This window comes from Bemisia tabaci, chromosome 9 (genome assembly GCF_918797505.1).
Source record: "Bemisia tabaci chromosome 9, PGI_BMITA_v3".
In the NCBI taxonomy this organism is placed as follows: Eukaryota; Metazoa; Arthropoda; class Insecta; order Hemiptera; family Aleyrodidae; genus Bemisia; species Bemisia tabaci.
Window position 1 is genome coordinate 2,027,899 of NC_092801.1, and position 21,954 is coordinate 2,049,852.

Here is a 21,954-nt window from a genome sequence, read left to right on the forward strand (position 1 = left end):
AAGCTTGAAGCAATGCTGGAGCATGCATGTCTATAGGTGAATATTGGAGAGTTTGAAACTTTCGATGGTCGATCATGAAATACAACGCGAATTTGGACAAAGTGGCATTGCCGAATTCTCCGTGATTGAAGAAAAATTTCAGAGCCTCAGTGATCTTCAGCACTGAGGACCGACGTGTTGCCCTTCTGAAATTCTGTAACATTTCAGCAATTACTCGAAGACATGCATGTCTTCAGGTGAATATTGAGCGAGTTTGAAATTTGCGGTGGTCGATCATGAAATACAACGCGAATTTTGGATAAAGTGACATGGCCGAATTTTTTGAGATGTAGGGTAAATTTCAGTATCTTCAGGTGGATCATCAGCACTTAAAAGAACTGGACACACGTGATGCCCTTTTGCAATTCCGGGGCAGGCAGTCAACCGTCTTAGATTTCGAAAGTCTCAAGATAACATTTTTGGCAATTTCTGCCATTTTGGATTTTTGAATTTTAAAAATTTGAGTTGAGATTCAAGTTCCTCGTTAAAAAATACCCCCTGACACCATGACGGTGACAGTCAAGTTTCATACGTTAGTGCGCCTTCAATTACATTTGATACCGTGCAATACTTTCGTGGTGGAATAGTTGCATTGGCGCCTACAAACCTAACAGGGATACTGCATGCATTGCGCAATGAGTGAAGTATCCCTGTTAGGTTTGTAGGTGCCAATGCAACTATTCCACCACGAAAGTATTGCACAGTATCCAATGTAATTGAAGGCGCATTAACGTATGAAAATTGACTATTACCGTCAACCACTGTTTGCCAAGTGGTAACTTCACGCCGAGTAAAACATTTTACAGGGTCCAAATTTTCAAAAAAGATACTCATGGTATAATCACCGTGTTTTAGCTCACTTTTTCGATGGCTCCTGAGTTTTTTTTTTAGGTCTAGAGAGATGATATTGAAATAAGTCGAAATTCACGATTTTGCTCAGAAAAATGGCAACGTCGCAGCGTGTCAAAATTATCAGAAGGGGAGCATTGGGAGCATCTTAGCTACTAATTTCACACTCTGATTACAATTTAGGCATCTGTAACGTTAATTTATCGAGAGGGAAAAATCATCAAAAACAGTCAAAAATTCGCTATTTTCATGCGTGAAAATGGCAACCGCGCGTCGGGTCAAAAGCATGGAGGGGGTCCAAAACTTCACTAGGGTGTAGTTTATGAACTAATTTTGCCCTCTGTTTAATTTGCAGACCCCTCCGACTTTATTTTTTGGGAGCGAAAAATTACTGAAAAACAGTAAAAATTCGCTATTTTTGCGGGGATAAATGACAACTGCGCGTCGGGTTAATTTTGTCCGATTGACCCCAAATTTCATTTTCCGTGTTTTTGAACATGCTGTAACCGATTTAGGGGTTACGGCTATAAATTTCCGAAATTCATTTTTTGTGGGCCACCCTATGGTACGATTACTTATGATAAAACATCCGCCAGTGATAGTTTTAACTCGAGCCGCAAGCTCGTTTCTGGCTCATCTGATAAAAACACATAGGGGGCTCCAGAATGAGAGGCACTTTCTTGGCGGTATTTTAGAATATTTCCGCTAAAATCACATCATTTTTATTTCAGTGTAAACTCCAGAAGTCTGTCCCGAGTGAATATGGCTTGTCTTTTTGACTCAAAGATCTTGATGAGATGGCGTCACTGGAAGGAATGTCCTAAAGTCTAGAGATTATCAAGTGGACTTCATTTTGCAATTAGGGTTAAGGTTACCGCGTCAGGTTAATTTTGTCCGATTGACCCCAAATTTCATTTTCCGTGTTTTTGAACATGCTGTAACCGATTTAGGGGGTTACGGCTATAAATTTCCAAAATTCATTTTTTGTGGGCCTCCCTATCGTACCATAAGTAACCTCACCAAAAATGGGCATTTTCTTGGCGGTAAATCTAAGAACATTTCGTCACCTTCTAGGCAAAGTATCACAAGCGCCATGCGACGTTTAAAAATTTCCGCCGCCATTTTATTTCTTTACTGAGAAATTGTTGGTTGAATCTGTTTGGAAATTTCACTAAATTTTATCGGCAGCACAAAGAAAATTCAGTGAAATTTTCGGACAGCTTCGTTGAACAATTTCTCTGTAAAAAAATATAATGGCGGCGGAAATTTTTAAACGTCGCATGGCGCTTGTGATACTTTGCCTGGAAGGTGACGATTTCCGATGAGATAAATTTTTAATTTCAGTGTAGTCCTGCCTTCCGCGGTTCTACAATTATGAAGTTCAAAAGACGAAGGGAGGGCGCTCTGTCGAAACGAGGCTGACCCTCGCCCTTTGCGAGGACGAAAGGGCGAGAGAGCGCGCCCGCATGGGGAGGCCACTGGAGCCCCAATAAATAATCGCGGCCGTGTTTTATGATTCAATTACCTCGCGGAATCGGATTTCATTGCTCCTAAAACATCTCAATATTTTCTGATAAGGTTTTTTTTTTCCTCCCGGGCATCCCCGCCCTCAGGCGCCCACCTCTGCTACACGAGAGAGGTAATTGCAACCGGACCCGCGGACTCACCCTCCACACCCCTACCCTTGTGATCCGAATCGGATCCGATTCAAGTACATTGTTGCCAATTATCAAAAGTCACTGCCAAAATTTTTGAATATTGGTTGAAATTGAAACAAAATTCTCTTGAGTAGTTTCGTTTCACTGTATCGACACTCATTTTTATAGGTCAGGCATACAATGTTTTCTTACCGATTTTTTCAGTAAGTCCTCTCAACGGTTATTAAGTAAGTAATTTGGTCGAGGGGTCCTGCAGTTAAAAATCGGTGGGAAAAATTGCCACGCAAAACGAAAGGAGAGTTTAATTTTATTTTCGAAAAAAATTTAAATTAATGTTTGTTTGTTGGTTCAAAAATGTTGCTTAGGCAACGATGAAAATTTTTATTTTTTACTAATGTAAAAAGAAACTCTTGCTCATGGCGTTTATCTGAAATAACACACATTATTTACCTTAAAATAATCCTCTTTCAATCAAAGAGAATGTCATTTCAATTTGGACGTATTTCTGTTAAACGGAAATCTATGTGCATTATGACGTGAGCCCTGTTAAGGGCCCATATTCTTATGGGTCTCAGGGCTCATGTCGTAATGCACATAGTTCCGTTTGATAGAAATACGTCCATTTAAAAAATGTTTGAGCCAATTTTCTCCGGTAAAATTTGACGATACTTGCACTCCGCGAGCTGGTCATTAAAATTGGTAGAAAAAGAAGACGAAGGGAAAATGGAGCGATCCTATTGGTCGAAACGGGTGCTACTTAAAAATTAAGGGAGATAATTATGATAAAACTATGAGGTCTGTACCCGGGTCGCCGTTGCTACTACCTACCCCTCTGTCCATTGCGGCAGTCCGCTTCCACGAACAGATCGCTCCTTTTTCTATTTGTCTGTAGTTTTACTATCAATCTCAGTAATCAGCCCGCAGAACTGTGAAAACTTACATCACGATACAGTTTTCAGAGGCAATTTGGCAATATACGATTGCTCACACGGCGCGGCGCTCTCCCTTAGCGAGGCATACTAGGTCGAAGGGAAAATCTGAGTAGATAACTATTCGAACTCTGAAGTGATTAATCTTGCCTACCCTATCATTTGAAGGCATTTCTCCGCTCGGCCGTCTTTCGTTGCTATTGAGTCCTGAGGTGTCACAGTCCTTCGAGTCAGATGTTGCTACGAAACTTGAGAATGTGTAGAAACACAGCGAAGGAGAAATAAAGAGCCAGTGGTGGGAGAAGGGGCTAACTAACGAGTTTCCTTCTTTGATAATACCAAAAACGTTTTCAACGAAAAATTCGTTTTGAAAGTTTAATAAAAGAAATAAGTCCACGCATTTTAATTACCTTTCTCGTGTGTTTGATTGGTGCTACGCATAACATTTTAACATTCTATTACGTGAAAATGGATTTAAATGTAATGTAATGTTAAAATCGATAAAACGTGTGTATGCACGTGAGCAATTATAATCTCCGTTGTTATACTTTCGTGACGGAAATTTCAAGCATATTTCAGCTGAAATCAAATAACTTTATTTTCGGGTGGCGGTTAAAATGCAATTCCATGCGCGATCAGGGATATCTGAAAAATCACAGGAAAAACGGGAGAAAACCGTTACAATAGATTAGAAATTCTAACGATGATCGCCAATCAAGTTAACATTCAAGTCTTTACAAAGTACAACTGAAGAAAAAAACTTCGGCCGTGGACTTACAGGTTATTAAGAAATACCGTCCGCGTTTCAGGCTCAGAGGCCGACAGTTCCGGGCTAAGCACCCGGAGCAATCGAAGTCACGGCTCCAGCACCCGGAACTTTCGGCCTCCGAGCCCGGAACGCACGGTATATCTATATAGCCCGTAACTTTTGTCTAACTGGAAAAAAAAGTCGCTTGGATCTTAAGTCCAGACTCTTAAAAACATTGTCAAAGAAAATACTCTTGATTCAATCGGACTTTTTGCTTGAATCAGAGGGAAATCCGCCTAAATTAAGAGGCTCGGCTCTTCGATTCAAGGAAAAATCGGATTGTTTCAAGAGTACTTTTTCTTGTCAATGTTATTAAGAGTCTGGACTCTAGATTCAAGCGACTTTATTTTCCAGTGCAGTATACGCGATTGCGACTTAGGATTTTAAGTACCAATGTTCTTTCATTTAAAAACATTTAAAAATCCGAAAAGCAACCCTTTAAAGTAATGCAATCGACGTAGCTTGGTCTACCTCCAGCCGGGCACCGTTCTCCAGGACCCAGGCTACTCCCGGGCTGGAACCGGTTGCAGCGGGCGGGGCCGACAGGTATCCCGGGAGCGGGGGCCTCTTGGGACAGGTGCGTTCGGTGGGGGCGGACCCGCCAGGGGCCCCTGCCATTGGTCGCCACCGTCGAGCGCGACTCCCGGTCTCGCACCATCTTCGCCACCGTCCCGCCGTACCGGTTCCGCTCCTCAGCCTCGCCAGTCAGTCCTCCAGTTCGAGCCACGCTGAGACCACGCTCACAGGTGTCGCTCTCTCGCAATCCGTCGTCATTCTCACCGTGTTTCCAACACATTTACATTTCCAACCCTGAATTTGTGTCGTTCCTGAAACGAAACTCGTATTTCGTTTTCAACGCGTAGTGATTTCAATCTTAGTTCACTCGTATTTTCGACTGTTCCAGCTATTCATTTTCCGCCGTTTTGTGCGCTGTTTCGTGCGATAAGAACAGTATCGCTGTGGTTTCTCACACTTAGTGCTTCGATTCGTGTCAAAAACATTTTATCGCTCTACATTGTGTTTCCTCCTTGTTTTTGCGGACAATTTTCGTTGTTTCCTAATTTATTGCGAACATTCTTTATTCTCTGTTCATTTTTACGTCCTTATCAAAAAACTTCACGTCTGTTCTGTGCGTAACTCAAATAATCACAACAGATATCCCGTCGTTTCAAATTGTGTTCATCAGCTCATTTTGCGGACGTATTTTTCGTGTGCGCAAGTCTTCTAAATGCGCTAATTTGACTTTTTTATCCTGATTTTGGAAATCTAAACTTCCAAAATGCATCTGGACAAATCCGAGAAATCCGAGCCTTGCACGGTAGTCGCACGCCCGACCCTGAAGTCCTCCTTCAGCATCAGCGCGATCCTCGAGGACTCCACCTCAACCTCCGATCCTTCAAGCCCGGCAATCGTCACCTCCTTCAGCGACACTGAAGCGCCTTCAGACTCCGAGCCGGCCACCCCGCCGCCAGCCCCGCTCGACTGCACGAAACCCAAAGAAGACGACAAGAAGGCCGCCAAACCCTCCTTCAGCTACAACTCCCTCATCATGATGGCCATCCGCGACTCCCCCGAGAAGCGCCTGACCCTCAACGGGATCTACGAGTACATCATGAAGAACTTCCCGTACTACCGCGACAACAAGCAGGGCTGGCAGAACTCCATCCGGCACAACCTGTCGCTCAACAAGTGCTTCGTCAAGGTGGCCCGGAACTTCGACGACCCTGGCAAAGGCAATTACTGGATGTTGGACGCCTCGGCAGCTGATGTCTTCATAGGCGGAACCACCGGGAAGCTCCGCCGACGCAACACCGCCGCCTCGCGGACCCGCCTAACAGGGTTCCGAAGGGCGATTGGGTTCCCCGCTGGTGTTTTTCCTCAACCCTACGCGCCGTACTTCGCGCCCAGGTTACCGGAGTACTACGCCCCCGCCTACTTCGTCGCAGGGTCGCCGACGATCCCTTCAATTCAGAAGGCGGCGCCTACGCCTACGCCTGTGCCAGCCTACGACAGGCAGCGGGCCTCTCCGCCGTACCCTGGAAGCCCCCTGGAACTTGCTGTCCGACAGCAGCAGATGATGTACTTCCTCCAGAACCAAGCCATGTTCCCAGCCTCGAGGGAAGAAGGACAGAGGATGCTTGCCTCCACGTGATTTTAAGGTCTGTAATATATGTAAAAATTAGGTTTAAGTTTTTTATTGCGCTGTGGTGTGGGATGTTCAGGGATAGTCGGAACTGACATAACGGCACCAGACGTTTCCAAATTTTATTTCAAGTTTAATTTTTTTCAAATTTTGTCGCACATTTGGACTACATTTTACAACTAAGAAAAACCAGTTTTGGCTCATCTGTGAAATCGCCTATCTACATAGGGGAACTAATGTAATAAGCGTTATTACTAAAACGAGTCAAAAATAATTCTTCCTAATTGCAAAATGTGGTTCATTTGTTTGAACGTGGAGATTATTCGCCAAAAATTTCAAAGAAGTTTCTTGCCTACTTTTCTTCTGAAAGTAAAAAACATGTGAGAAAATATAGTACATTTGGTCGATACTGTCCGAATATTCTCGATTGGCGGCTAGTCAAGAAAGCGCCGTCTCCTATTTGATTCTCGTAAAGGCGTGACATTTTCGTACGAGTTATGAGCTTCTTTTAAAAAAGTTTGTGAATTTATGAAATGCTGAGAATCAAATTGACTATAAGTGCATGGTTCTACGATGTAATCTGATTATGTACATGTAATTTTGTTTATCCTCACAGTATGATCTCTGATGTTATTTGTTAGGAATATTAGGCTTTTAAAATATATCTCGTTACACCTCACCCTCTCGAAAATTTCACGTCATAGAAAGAATAGATGTTATTGTACATCCAAACTATTAATTTAAGGATTCTGACGCATACTCCTTGTACCTGTGATTTAGTTTTAGGCAAAGGCTAAATATGAATTTTGATGAAATCAGACTTTGTTTTAAAAATACTAATTGAGGCTGAAATCGTTCAGTTCAAACATCCTTCTTTCAATGTTTTCCTCGACTGCATTTCAATATTTTTTACGAGGATTGTAAAAATTTCTAGGAGATAAACTCCTTGATTTCATAAATCGACAAATGTTTCACTTGCCAAATCAACATTTACTGTTTTAGGTATCGCCTAAAATTTTACCAAATAAGTGGCTTTTTCGTAGGTTTTTTTTGTTCTTTTTTCAACTTAAAACTTCACACCGCTGTCCAAAATTTTGAAAAATTATTCGGCAATAAAATTTTTTTCTTGATGTTAAAGTAGTTTCAGAATTTGGGTCGATCAAAGTATGTATTTATAAAAAATCTCTCTACCGGTGTTCAATTAGTGTTTGCTTCATACCTTGTCCTACTTGATTATTCAATTTAAAATTTTAATTTTTTTTGCTAGAAGTTTCTTCGAACACCACTTGTAAACATTATACAATATATTTAAGCCGAAATTACAGTGAAAATTTTGCAATCAGCTAGGGGGAAAAATTTAAAATGTAAACATTTTAAAATGCACACTACTAGAAAAAGTCTTACAACTCAAATAAGAAATAATCTAAAACGCTAATTTTAGTATCAATTATTGTAAAGCCATGACTCTCTACTACATCCAATGTATTTCATCATATTTCCTACTGTTCTCATAGCAGTTCAATTCGTATTTTTAAATTAACATCGAAATTTATTTTATTTTTCTGAAAGATAATTTGTACGACTTAATGATAATGACTGTTCATGATGATCTAATTTTGTTAAATTTCGCTGCCTTTTTAGTTGCGTATTTGCTGTGAATACTTTGTTTATATGTACATACTTGAAGCACTGTTATGTAAATGTTGTTATATTTTACTTAATTTTATGACTTGGTTACCCGTCAAAATTGACTGAATCGTTGTTTAATAAATTCAAAGGTATTTTTTGCTTAAATCCAATCTTATTTACTTCGACTTGACACCTTAAAACCTTTTTGGAAAGAATTATTCAGAAAAGAACCAAACCACAACATGAATGAGCCGAGAAAAGGAGGCTTGAAGTTTCATTTCTCTACAATCATATGGAATCGTATTTTTCAATGTATTTTGCCTTGCATTATGTTTAAAATAATCTTTCTCGATTTTGTATTATGCCGTGATTCTTTTCTGATTAGTTCTCTTCATTTTATCCAAGAACATAACTTTAATTTCAATTGAAAATACGAACTATTACATGCTCCCAGCAAAATGCAGAAACCTTGAAAAATTGATAAAATAAGGAAAAAATCCGAGTTGAAAGTTTAAGATCATGATCTTAAGATTAATCATTTTCAAGTGCACTTGAAAATGATTAATCAATATAGAGGATTATATACATGATAAATATGAATATTACAAGCAATTTTTAAATATTATGATAAAGTAAACAAAAAATAAATCAAATTACTTTTTCAAACAGAGTACCTTAAAAAAAAATTTGACTGCAATTAGTAGTAGTCCCATTTCATTTTTTAATAAAAAAGCTCAAAATAAACGAAAAATGAAGAACATTCGATTAGTTGACAGTATACAATGGAAACATTTTTCCTTAGAAATTTTAAGAAGTCAATCATTTTTACAACAAAATTTCATACGGAGATAGCTTTCAAGAAATGTTACGGCTATTTATCCTTGAATATTCAACCTTCGTTTTGATACAAGTTACTTCTATATTCTACAAGTATGACTTGTGACAAGTCTTGAGCAATAAGAACTTTCGGGATTTCTGAGGACTTCAGTTTAAAAAAACAACATTTTATGCGATGAGTCAATATTTTCATTTGCGCTTGCACTTGATATTTTAAAGAAATGAACTTTAATCAAAGCTTTCCCAATAGTTTCAGAGGGTGGTTCGCAAAGAGGAGAGAATTATAAAAAAATTACTTTACAACTTACCATACTAAGTTCATAATCAGTTTAATTCTACAACGTTGTCAGCAAGATTAAAATTTTGAGTCTTCTCAATAGATATGGTTGCTAGGGTGGGTGGCACAGCTTCTCGACTCGTTCTGGAGCAAATAAATCGAGTGAATAAAAGTAAGTTGAGTTAAAGTATAAATTGTGCTCTATCACTCACTGCCTACCGAACGTAGACGTGCTTCCGATACGAGCTTCCAAATCACCGGGTAGCCATAACCGCCAAATTTATAAATTGTTCCATTGCAAGATAGTTTAATAGAAAAAGAGTGAAAGGAATGATCCACTTTTATTGCTGAAACTACCTCGCACCATATTCTGGTCCTTGCTGCCGTCTCTCAGGCAGAACCACCGTTTGAGCATTTTGCAGGTCGCCTAACTTTTTCTCCCCATACAAGTATTATTTTTGTGAAGAGTTATTGATGACCATATTTTTTCTGCTATAAACTATGCGCGTATTCGTAAGTTAGATTGCAATCCATGATTCTGCGAAAAAGTTGAAGACAAAAGTGTTCAAGAACAGTTCGATTAAACATGTTCTAAGTTTAACAGGGAAAAATTGGCAACGTTTGAAGGCTCATACAGCGCTCTTGCTTCATCACGGCATGGTAATCGTAAAAGCATACCTTCAGCTGAGTAGTTTTCGATAAACACCCATTACTTTGGAAGATTGTTGTTTGATTTTTCTTTTCGGTTGTGATTGGCACGATTTTCGAAGCAATCTGCATGCGAATCAGCGAGCTCATGTTGCCTACTAGGGGTGCTTTAGGCAATTCTATAGTTTCTAATTCATTTTATCGCTATCAACACTACGCGTGTTGTTTTCCATTTAAAAAGGACTCACACATGATGAATACCGACTTGCAAAGAATCAACTTCTTCGTGAGTTCCGTGAAAGCGGTATTTTAGCTCGAAAGTTTACGGGAGAAAGCTCCTTGATGCGTATTCGATTGAATTTTGCATTCAAACAAGTGACATGACGCTTCATATTAAAGCGAGCGAGTAAATACTCTGATAGGGGTATACTAATAGGTCATTTCACAAACGGGCACGAGAGTACCTAGAGTCATATTTGATCACAGATGCTCCGAGTGTTCCAACTCGGACTGAGTTGACCACATACGAACATCTCAAATTTGTACTAATTAACTCGATACTCGTAGTTCACAACGTTCTTTGTGCCTGCCTGCATTTGTGACACAAGTCTTCTAATGTCACACATTGAGCATACAGTTGCTACTAAATATTTTTCTGATCTCTCGGTAGGAAAAAAAGAGATAATAAACTAATTTCAAGGTGAGATGACTTACTACAATGACGATATTTTCGAATTTTCAACAGTTGGTACACTAACTATAGATTTTCTTGTCTCATTGGACGTATATCATGTCTGCCGAATGGAACTGTGTGTGTGCATTACGACGATGTAGCGCCTGTGATGCACGTATTCTTATGGGTCTCGGGGCCTTAACTCATACGGGTTTAAGGCATGTAGTTCCGTTTGGCAGCCCTACTTCGAGTTGCAATTATATAACATTATCACATATCGACATACAATATCTGGAGGAGGCAAGGTACCTCATTGGAAAAATCATACATAGGAATCTAGTTTCGCGATAGCGCATCTATACATCATGAACAACAAGCAACAAACCACAGTCTTCTTGCGCGCAGCCTAGTAACCACAGGAGAATCGATCCATCATGATCTACTCGGCTGCGTGATTTTCTTTGGCCAATGTTGGCGTGCGTCGACTGCAATATTCTCATAAGAAACTCCACTTCCTTCTTACGGGAAACGAAATAAAAATTAACGAGCATAAGAAGAGGGAATAAAAAACCACCCAGATGTCCGAGGTACATTCAAACACCTCAGCTGCACGAATGCAACTGTTAATTCGAGACAAAGCGGAGCGAAAAAAAAGAAACACGGAAAGGAATAAGACAATGAAATCAGATGCACTTTCATGCAACGAGGAGGGAGAAAGTGGTTTGAAACAAAAGCGAGCGAGAAGCGAGACACAATACGATTCCTCGCCCTGACAATTACAAGAGTAAGCCCTTTATTTTAAACGAGCATCAATGAGGGCTCCTCTTTTTTAAACGCCACGGAGAAGAAAAGGGCCCGTTTTTCGCGGGATTCGAGCGAGTTACCACAGATGCTAGATCTATTAACATTTAAAAGAAACATTTTGGTGTCTCACGTCCCCTGAGGCACGAGGAGTAACGGCTAATCAAGAGGGGGGGTCCTATTTTGCACTCGGTGGTGACACTCAAATGCTCCTTTGATCGAGCATCCAGCTACTGTTTGTCTTTTCAGAATGGCCCCGTGGGGCGAGACATCAGAAATACTGTAAAGAGAGCTGTTAGAGCTTACAGCCCGGGTGACAAGAGCCACAGTAAATCTATTTCAGAAAACAAAAAGAGAGATTCAAATGCTGCTGAGTGTTTTGTTTTAAATTTGAAGAATGAAAAAATAGTTTGGTGAATGAGCATGTATAAGTAGGATTAGTGATCTGACTGTATGGAGTCGTAATGAGGCAGTGAAATCGAAATTAAGAGCAACCATTGGTGATCAGGGAGCTGAGCGTCAAGAGATTTCAATGAAGAAAAGTGTTTAGTTTTAAAGAAGAATGAAATATAATTGGTGGCATCTGAAAACATGTTGGATTTGGAGATCCCCTGATTGGAAAAAGTCGTGTACAATGAGTCCATGATACTGAACAAATAAGCAAACATGAATGATCCAAGGAAGCTGAAATTCAAGAGAATATTAATGAAGGGAAGTGTTTGGTTTCTTTTGAAGAATGAAAAAAAATCTTTAGGCGAAGAAGCATTTACAAATAAGGATTTGTGAATCTGACGGTTATATAGGATGTCTCAATGGAGTCAATGAAAACTGAACCAAATGATCAACCTTCCATATTATTTCACAAAAGCAGAGCTTACTCAGGATGAAAGATAGCATAGTCCATAGTCGATCTGGATGTATATCCTATCTGTTGTAATGACCGGAGTCATTCGCAAATCACTTAATGGGGAAAAACTGTAGCTTGGATACAATCCCGGGGCTCTTGTCCAAACATGGACATTAGAAAGAATAACAACTCTAGATTTAATAATCCGATTTTTTCTCTGCTTTAATCGCCAAGGAAATCAATGTGCTTTAAGATAAAGAGGCTTGGCACACGATATTGTCTTCATAGAGCAAAAATCTCATCCCAATCGAATCAATGAAATACTACTAGGATTAAAGCTAACTATTTGTTCCTTGCTAATAGGTTGATATGAGACAGATTTGGGACTCGATCTGATGCCAAAACGGCAGTCTTTCCCAGTGATGATGTGAGGACCTGCTCGAATTATATAGGCGCTCTGCTCATTAACTTACGTTAGTCAGCTTTTAGCCAACAAGAGCAGAGGAGAATTGAGTGGACACGCACACGCGAATATCTCAACCTTCAATTTCTTTTCTTGTCTATCGCCTGAGAAATGGCTAATGGATCTGAGATTTTCCAGTATTACTTTTGGAATTTTTTTTCAGAAATAGAAAAAACGCACAGAATTGAATAGATTTAAAAGAAGAAAAAAACTTTAACCGCATTCTAAACGAACACTCGTAGTGCGCGAATTCCTACTTGAACATGACTTTTAGGAGATTAGATTAAATTGTCATATTTCCTCCAATTGTTGTTTAATTTAGAAACCAAGGATATCCTCTTGCTCCGCTCTCTCACACTGGAAAAAACAAACACAATGGAATCAGAGTCCACGAACTCTTAAAAACATCGACAAGCTAAAAAATACTCATGATATCATCTGCGATTTTGAAGCTTAAATGCAAGACACCACGAGCCTAGAACTTAATTATCACCAGGTTGAGGATTCTTCTATATTTGAGTCATAAATGCTGAGTTTGTAATCAAGAGTCGCCTTTTTCTTGTCAATGTCTTTTGCAAGAGTCTAAGACTCTAGATTCCAAGTGTTGTATTTTTTCAGTGCAGAGCACAAATTATTTTTTTCAAACATGCATATGATTTACAAAATTTTTAGACAAACAAAGATTCTTCCGATTATTATTCACGATCATGCTTCCACTATTTTCTTCACAAAATGAAATGAGATACAAACTAAGTTACCACCTAAAAATCTTATTTCTTCGCAATCAAAACCCTCATTCTGAGCGCCTCCTTTTGAACGAGTCCCAGCCATATTGTCAAAACGTCACATGTCCCCCGTCTAGACTTGAAACGAAGATCAAACCGGCATCCGAAAACTGAGAAACGCGAGGGGGGCGTCTTTGGAAAAAAACGAATGAATGACAATGTTTTTGAATGGATACAGCGATACTCCCCTTACATAAAACATGACACTAAATATCAAGCGAGCAATTTCCATTCTAATGTTGTGTTAACAGAACAGAGATGCTTCACTGAGAAATGCGTTACATGCTGGAGGCGTGCCTAGATGTATTAAAAGTCTATTACTTGGCCCCACCCCCGAAATTTCATAACCGAAACGTTAATTTGAAGCTCGCCGGCGCGTTTGACTGGGTGATTCGGAGCTCTTGCCCGCTAACGGATACTGCCATGATAGGGTAGAACGTGCGTATGAGGAGCCGTCAAGTTTGCAGGAGAATTTCCTTCACGAATAGAAACCCCATTTACCGGGAACATTGAGAATATTATTTTCCAAAATAATCAGACAATTCTTTGTAACGCAATTAGCGATCTAAAATCTCTTGAAAACCATATCAAGAATCGCGATAACTGCATACTGGTTGTCAAACAGAAATCATGTTTTTATCAAGGGAAGCAATGTGGCAACTACAATGACTCGAATGCGAATGATTACGGTGTGTTTTCCTAACAGCGGGCAGGATAGAAGTCCATCTATGCGACTCTAAGTCAGTGCTCGTTGCGCGAGGCTGATACGCTAAAGGCGTTCAATTAAGAGATACGCGCAATGACAGCGTTTACGACGCACAAATCGCGTGTTTTTCAATCTTACACGACTCATGAACCGATGGTGGTGAGCCAAGAATCGGAAACTGATCTTCTTCCTCTTCTTACTTTTTACATTGTGAACCTACAAAAAAAAAAAATTGAACATCAATAGCGAAACAAAATTAGGTAAAAGCGTATTACACGCAGATTAAACACAAACATTGAGGAACTCAGATTATTGATAACACACTTTATTCACCGCATAATGACTCAACCAACCTATTTTCAAACCTTCGGACACATGAGGTTGCAACATTGAGCAACCCAGTCTCTCTCATCCTCCTGACTTGTAAGGACGCCTCTCTAACGACTACAGGCCCAAAGAAAAAGTTTGACGGGGCGCAAGAGACGCTGATACCATGTCATTTACACTATCGAGAGTGAGGGTAAAATGCTTTGCTGTCACCAAACATGAAGGATAACGCAAGCGTCTTTCTTTCCGCTGACTCTAGACACAAAGATTTTCACTCTGCCTTTTGATACTGGATCACCACCAAGGTAAAGCAAATAACTTAGGTAGGGCATCTTTTAATTTTTTTCGAATCAAACGGAAGTTTCACCTCTTTTGTGTGCGCATAAACGGACTTAAGATTCAGCGCGCGGATGTCCTTAAGAGCACCAAACATCTTACGTCATCTTCGCGGCGTCGTTGAAATCAGTAAATTCAGTGAAAAAAAAGACGTGTAACTTTTCTGTTCTACCCCAATTTACAGCGAACAAAACGGAAAAACCAACTGAAAGCGATTTCACGATGATGTAAAACATTGAGTCACAATTACCCTTAGTCTTAGCGACACGCTGACCTGGAGGCAGCTTCCGGAAACATACACTGTAACAGAGGGCGTCAACATCAAACGGGCTGAAGATCATCCAACAGGAATCAATTCCTCGTGTACCGAGGGAGACATCATTTTTAGACATCCCCCAAGCGTACTCTTGGATTCCGGGAAGATGCTGAAGAATGTGATCCCTCCGTTAGGACATTTCTAATCCCTTAAAACAGAGTTAAGTCCAAGGTGTGTGACTATCGCGTGATGCATAAAAAGTTCTCTGCCTACCACCCGGAGACCATCAGCGAAACCACTGTTGTCAACCGTTTGGCACTCTTGATCAACCAACCATTACTATTGATGCACTATGAGCACGACACTTAGTGACTATCAATCCGCCACCCCTTAACAGGTTTTCTGGCCTTCTTACGACAACTCATTCGATGAGTTTGCCTCAAATAGTATCTCTTCGAGGTTTGTAGGATGGTTCGCGAGATTTCTGTGAGCACAAACACCCTTCTTCTCTCTAGATGTTTTCCTCTCAAAAACACAAACTTACAACTCTGCAGAGACATGAGCTCATCTTACACGGACGAAAACTTTGAGTCACAATATTATTTTTCGTCGCCTGCGTCTGTATTCTGATCATGTTCTTCTTTTGAGCGCTTTCCTCTGACAAAAGAAGGACAAGGAGCGACGTCGAAATTAAAAGTGCGCTACATTACGCGACAAGATACATCGCATTAAAAAAACCAAGATGTGGAAACAAATCGGGAGACAACAAGGCACTACAAAAACGTGTACACATCCAAACATCGAGGCGTCTATCATCGGCTCATCCAGAGTAGCCTCTCATTAATCCCAGTACCGAAGAAGTCAGATAAAAACAAACAATAAAAAATAAAAAGTTCGAAAAAACAACAGAGGAAACACTAACATTAATTGTTCTTTCTATCGTCACACTTATTCTCGGCCCATCAGTGAGAAAGACACACAACGCAATACGGACCTTTGAAGAACATTTCGGGTTTCCTCACAACACTATTTTTATATTTTGCTTACACAGTGCAGACAACAGATTATCCTGTTGAATGTGATTAGAAAATTTCACCCGAAATTCATTCTAGGGACAGCCCAAGGGACAAAAAATTCAGTGCGAAAATTTTTCGCTGATACAGCTCGTATCGTTGTCAACGACATTCTGCTCTGTACAGAACAAAACACTACAAACATGCTCGGGAACAATTATTTACACAACACACGCGATCGCAACGGCGCTTGTGAGCTACTCCTGCAACGCGAGGGTGCACATCAATCACGATTGGTATCTTGCTTTTTCTGTGAGTGATTTTTTTTTTTCTTTTTTACTTTACTCGAATTAACATTTAACTTATTATCTTTTCTATATTTTATCTCTCCTCTCTGAAAATGGCTCAGGATTTCTTATACTACCCTGCCACTCGTCCTTTGGTGTTTTTAAATGACTTACTTTTCTCAGCCCCTTCGCTAGTTCTCGTTTCCCTACAACAGCTTGAGATCGGACACCCCCTTATGTTTTCTCATGTTATCCACAATCGTCACGGGGCTTGCTAGTGTCAAAAAAGTTTATGACTCTCAAAAAAACAACACCTGAAAAAAAAAAAAAAAAAAAAAAAAAAAAAAATAAACATTGGATCTAGGAGCCCAGAGCTCTTGAAAACATTGAACAAGAACCAAGCGGTACTCTGCTTGATTCAACCGATGATTTAATCTTACGCGATACGAATTCTCAAAAGGACTAATCAACGCTACATCTACACGCTTAGCAGGCTTATGTCTCTCTTGATTTACAGAAGCTTAAATCAATCCGACTTGACAACGACACAATAGTTATTTGATCTTTCGTTCCGTTCGTGACATGTTTTTCTACAACAAGTATATCTCTATAGACGTGACTCAAATAAATTTCCTCTTTGTGCGTTTTCCTTTTCTCTTTTTCGCCAGTGGCAAACTCTACGCCAAATACCTCGAAACAATAAAGGTAGTCTTGGACTCAAGACATGCGAATTTACTATGCGCAGAGGACATTCTAAGCCCGCGGCCAATAAATACATTATTTTTCTATCTTGCGCTTTTAATGGCGGACTTTTTCACTTCTGATACCCAAGACGATAAATATTGTCTTGCGGTCCAGAGCAAAAAAGTAGCTTATATTAACACACCAGGAGAACCAAGCTTCTGATTTAAGAATACTTTGGACCGGCAAATTTAAGATTCTTTTTTTCCAGTCTACTGAGGTGCAAGCAGCTTTGGAGGCGCATTTTTCGAGACGCTCCACTTCAAGATACGCGGAAGCATACCGAGCAACACTATTTGGCAACGGTCTCGGCTCACGGTACTCTTTTAGCGAAGGAACTATACGAGAGCGTGCACTAGATGACATTTCACAGGATCCGTGTGTTGTGGGAGTCAGACCCGCGACTGATCGGATGCTAAGATGGACCAAAAACGATCCAACACATTAGAGGACAGGTAGAGCATGGGAATCTAAGCTCGCTAGCACTAACAACGTGAACACGGCTTTCTGAGACTTAATCATTTTCTCGTTTCTTCGAGTGCAGAGGGACATCTCGACGTCGTACCACTACCGCGTGAGCAAACAGGCCCTTGCAACAGAGGATATAATTATCTCTCTCTAGTTATATCGGTCCGGAGTATCAATTAGAGACCACTGCAATTCTCCGCTCGTACTGATTCTGGCCCCCCTTAGTGATGCCCCTACACTCGACCCCAACTGAATTCCTCGCGCAACCAGGGAGCATCCGAGGACCTCATAGCGATCCCTCGGAAATAGAGGCAATCTTATCCTTTATGCAGACCACATGGTGTAGCTTTAACGAATACGACTGACTTCTGTGTGTGTGCACGGAATTTTTAGCATCGTGGGAGGAGAGAGATCGATTCGCGCGATGAAAACGCTACTCTCATTTATGTGACACATATCCTGAAGTCTTTATCGTTATTTCTCTAGCTATGCACACACTACTGGTTACTACTTGCAATTCTTGCTCGGGAAGCAACACGATGACGCTTCTATACGATAAACAACCGGAAAGCACAGCTTGGTGCACATAAATTTGTCGTCTTCTTCTCTTTGGTAATGAGTCAATCAATCACAAGATAGCCGTCGCAAGTAATAAATAAGAACGAAATTAGGTGGATCACCAAATACATAACAACTAAACAGTACCCATGACGGACCGGGTCATTTGAAAATTTGATACAATCATAACTATCTATACTTTTCCACTGTAAAAATGGGAAAAAAACTAAAAGGTCAAAAAAATTAATTTATCTTTCCTTGGCTGGGCGCAGTGCGTGACCCCGATTTGCGGCCACATTGTTCCGTGTCAGATTTCATCCCGCTTATGTGAGAGAAGTGAGCAAACAAAGAGAATACTTCTATCTATGTAATACTCAGAACACACAATGAATTCTGAACATTACAAAAAAAAAGCATATAGCATCTACGGCACAAATTGGATCTATGCGCGCAACTATTTCTAGATGCGTCTTATCCCAAACGGAGCATACAGTTTTGTTCTCATAACAATTGGACAACATACCAATTTAATCTAAAGGCGAGATGCACTCATAATCGGAAAACTATTATTCTATCATCTCGCTGTTTGCGGAATCAACTCTTATTCTCTTGAACACAGGCAACACCCATAATGCCTGCTATCTACATTAGAGACACACTTCATCTTACCCCGTCATGATGACTTGAATCGGGGGAAACAACTATCAATGTCTGAGTGATAGAAAATTTCGGCGTAGTGCGGACTATAATCAAAACACAATTATAGGTCTGAGGGGGAATAAGAACAATACACAAAAATCTTGGCTTGACGAAATGAGCGTGCGTGAAGACAAATCACACTTTTACGCGAGAAGCAAGTCAACAGAAACTTCAACCCCGCGCATTAAACTACACACTTAAAAAAAGTACACACGCACTTACATGACTAACTAAAGCAGAAAATGAGCAAAAAAACCAAAAAACAAAGCCCTGTCGAGCGAGCGCTAGTCTTCTTCTCGCAAGAACCGGTGGGGTGGATGACCGATACTTCACTGTGGACTATCTTAGATTCTATCGAACAGGTTCATCACACATATTCTTCGAGAATCTATCACGAAACTTTCTAAAGTAGACTCCAGACACTTTACACATAGAGCCATCGCGATGCATATAAACCGTAAGGCACTGTAACGTAGCTCAACTTAGTATATAGACGTGCTTCGGACAGTATGCATATCCGGATGTTTCTTTCTAATCTATTAGCGACTGGCGAGGTACGGGAACCACCGCGGCGAGCCTCATTAAACTCATCGGGGGTTGTTGAGGCTCATATTTAACGGTGAGTATAGATCATAGAATTACTGATTTCGATGGTGCGACGGAACGAGACACTTTGACTGGCTGGGGATAGAGCACGATATAGGGGAACACGGCACATAAGGTATGCCAGAGTGCCGCAGATCCAGGCCCGCCGTGGAGTCCGAAACCCGGCCACTCGGCATGATCACAAGTTACGATGCATCCACGAGGAGTTGGAGTGCGATGCCAAATGGACGCCCTACAATACGCCGACAGTCACACGGTACGCGCGAGAATCAGACTTTCAACTCGATTACCTTTGCGTCAACTGCGCCACGTTGATAAAGTAACATGCCTACGGGTAAAGAATCGCTTATTAATTGAGGGTGTTTTTGAGCGATACTGGCTGCGCGCACCGCCCCTGCTTTTTAGCTTCGGAGAGTCTCTCTTCTCGTCAGGTCCTTAGCGCAGTCGCTTGTGAATCCAATCGATAAATTCTACACCGAGCACACTCACGGTATATCGAGTGCGTGCTGCTAGTGATGAGGCATCTGACATATTCGCTATCATTCCAAACTGAGACGAGACACGTTTAGAGACTGCGCAACTGAAGTACAGCGTTTAATGTCTATCCGCCAAAATCAAATACATACAAACAGGTGACCTAATTCTCTCACACACAAATTTTCACCGGGTGGTGCACTCAAAACAACAGATCTCCGAGTGTGCGCGATAGTATTACGAGTGTACTCTCCTTTACACGTAACTTCAAACTCATCACATATGATGCTAGGGTGAATCTGAGATGAATCGACAAAAGGTGAGCTCTTCTCATCTGTAATATGCATCGACTGACGATTAACGACAGTATTGGTCTCAGGCCTATCACCCTCTCACGAATGAAAAACACGAACGATACATTGCTCAATATGTTTCGTCTTCTCTGTAAACAATATATCTTTCACACGCGTCAATGCGCGCAAATTTCAGACACGGAGGCGTCTTTGAAGTCTAGCACGCATGAGGATTTCCTCAAAAGTAACACGACGACGGAATCCTTTTAAGTCTCTTCTGTTTTTCTGTGGTGCACATACTCAAAATCTCGCATAACAATAAAACCTTTGACTACTGCGACTCACCTGGAAGGCCAATTTCTGGTCAAAATCACTAAGACACAGGGACTTCGCTGAAACCAAATAAGCCTATGAGGCGCTCTGTGTCTATATCTGTTCACACTGCGCTCAAATAGGCGTCGAACTGAATTATCACCACATGACCGCCATTCAGTCAGCTATTTTAGCTGTCCGATTTTAACCAAAAACAGTTGCACAAGCCTACAACAACACCCTCACTCCTATCGCACGGTCATGACAGTCTCTATTGGCGATGATGTGCATCCGAGTGAAGTCGATGAGCGCGGAAAACATGCTATTCCGTTGAGCTGCTAGTCTATAACGTCATACACTCACTAGATTTGGTCTACGAGCTCATCTTTTCACTCTCCAAATCAAAGAGTTCTTGTGATTGACCAATTTTGACATCATTACATCATTAGAACAAGAACATCGGCACAGGCAACACTGCGTTTCACCCAATGCATAGATAGCCTCAACATAGGAAATACACGCCGCGATAGAAACACGGGTCTCTTCGCGACATATCCGCGGCGCAGAGAGTTTCACACGCCATAAAAACCATTTTCTTTTCGAAAAGCACATACGTTTCCATCATATCGTATTCTCTCGAACAATTTTACAGGTTATTAATGCTTAATATTAAACACTTGTGAGCGGCAGCACACAGCAATAAGGGACAGATCTGTTTGCAGTGCAGACCCGACAAAGCCACTATAGTTCTATATACTTATATGTTTCGCACAAAAACACGTGACAAGCCTATCATCTCTCGGCGAGCTCTATGCGGAGCAAGAGGCTATTAGAGTCACAAGACTTGTATGGCGAGCCTTGCCTATGAAAAGGAGTGACCGAAAAAGTAATAGTCTACCTTCTGCGAGCAGAAAGTGCAACTAGTCAAACAATGTAGCGTCACTGCAAGCATCTGGCAGAAAAACTAGTATATACAAAACGCTTTCTCAAAATAACATAGTAGCGCTAGCATACATCAAAGTTGTTAATTTATATGGAACAACCGCAAATGAGTTCATGATTAACTCCCTATACGTATTTTTCTGGTTCTATCCTCCGCAGAGTAGCTAGGCAGATGAAACACCAAACACAATAATTACAAAAAAACAGACGACAAAGCGACATTTCCCAATACGCGACTGAGACAAGCAAATTGCGGTGACACACGCGGGTTAAACAGAGATTGGCACAAGTAACAACCACAACAATTAGATAACGTGTGGAGACACATTGCGGGTCTACTAGTCATTAAACATCTATTTTACTACAACTTCTCTCATTCCACTTAGTTCCACAATCGTTATGAATGCACTGCCGAATGGATAATCTTATATGGTAACGCAACCAAATTGGTGGTACTCTAAACTATAGCGTTCCTACTCCACTTTACACTAGTCAGGGCACTGGTCAAGAGACACCAACACTAAACCAATAACACACGCTCGAACAGCAC

The 21,954-nt window shown here is 40.8% G+C and overlaps 1 protein-coding gene across 1 annotated transcript; it reads left to right on the forward strand.

Moving 5' to 3' along the window:
• The first annotated feature begins 5,475 nt into the window (after positions 1-5,475).
• LOC109036442 (forkhead box protein fkh-2) lies at positions 5,476-8,220 on the forward strand. The gene has a single exon (XM_072304201.1). It carries the CDS (start codon positions 5,563-5,565, stop codon positions 6,433-6,435), a length of 873 nt encoding a protein of 290 aa, XP_072160302.1. The 5' UTR covers positions 5,476-5,562; the 3' UTR covers positions 6,436-8,220.
• Positions 8,221-21,954: the final 13,734 nt, after the last annotated feature.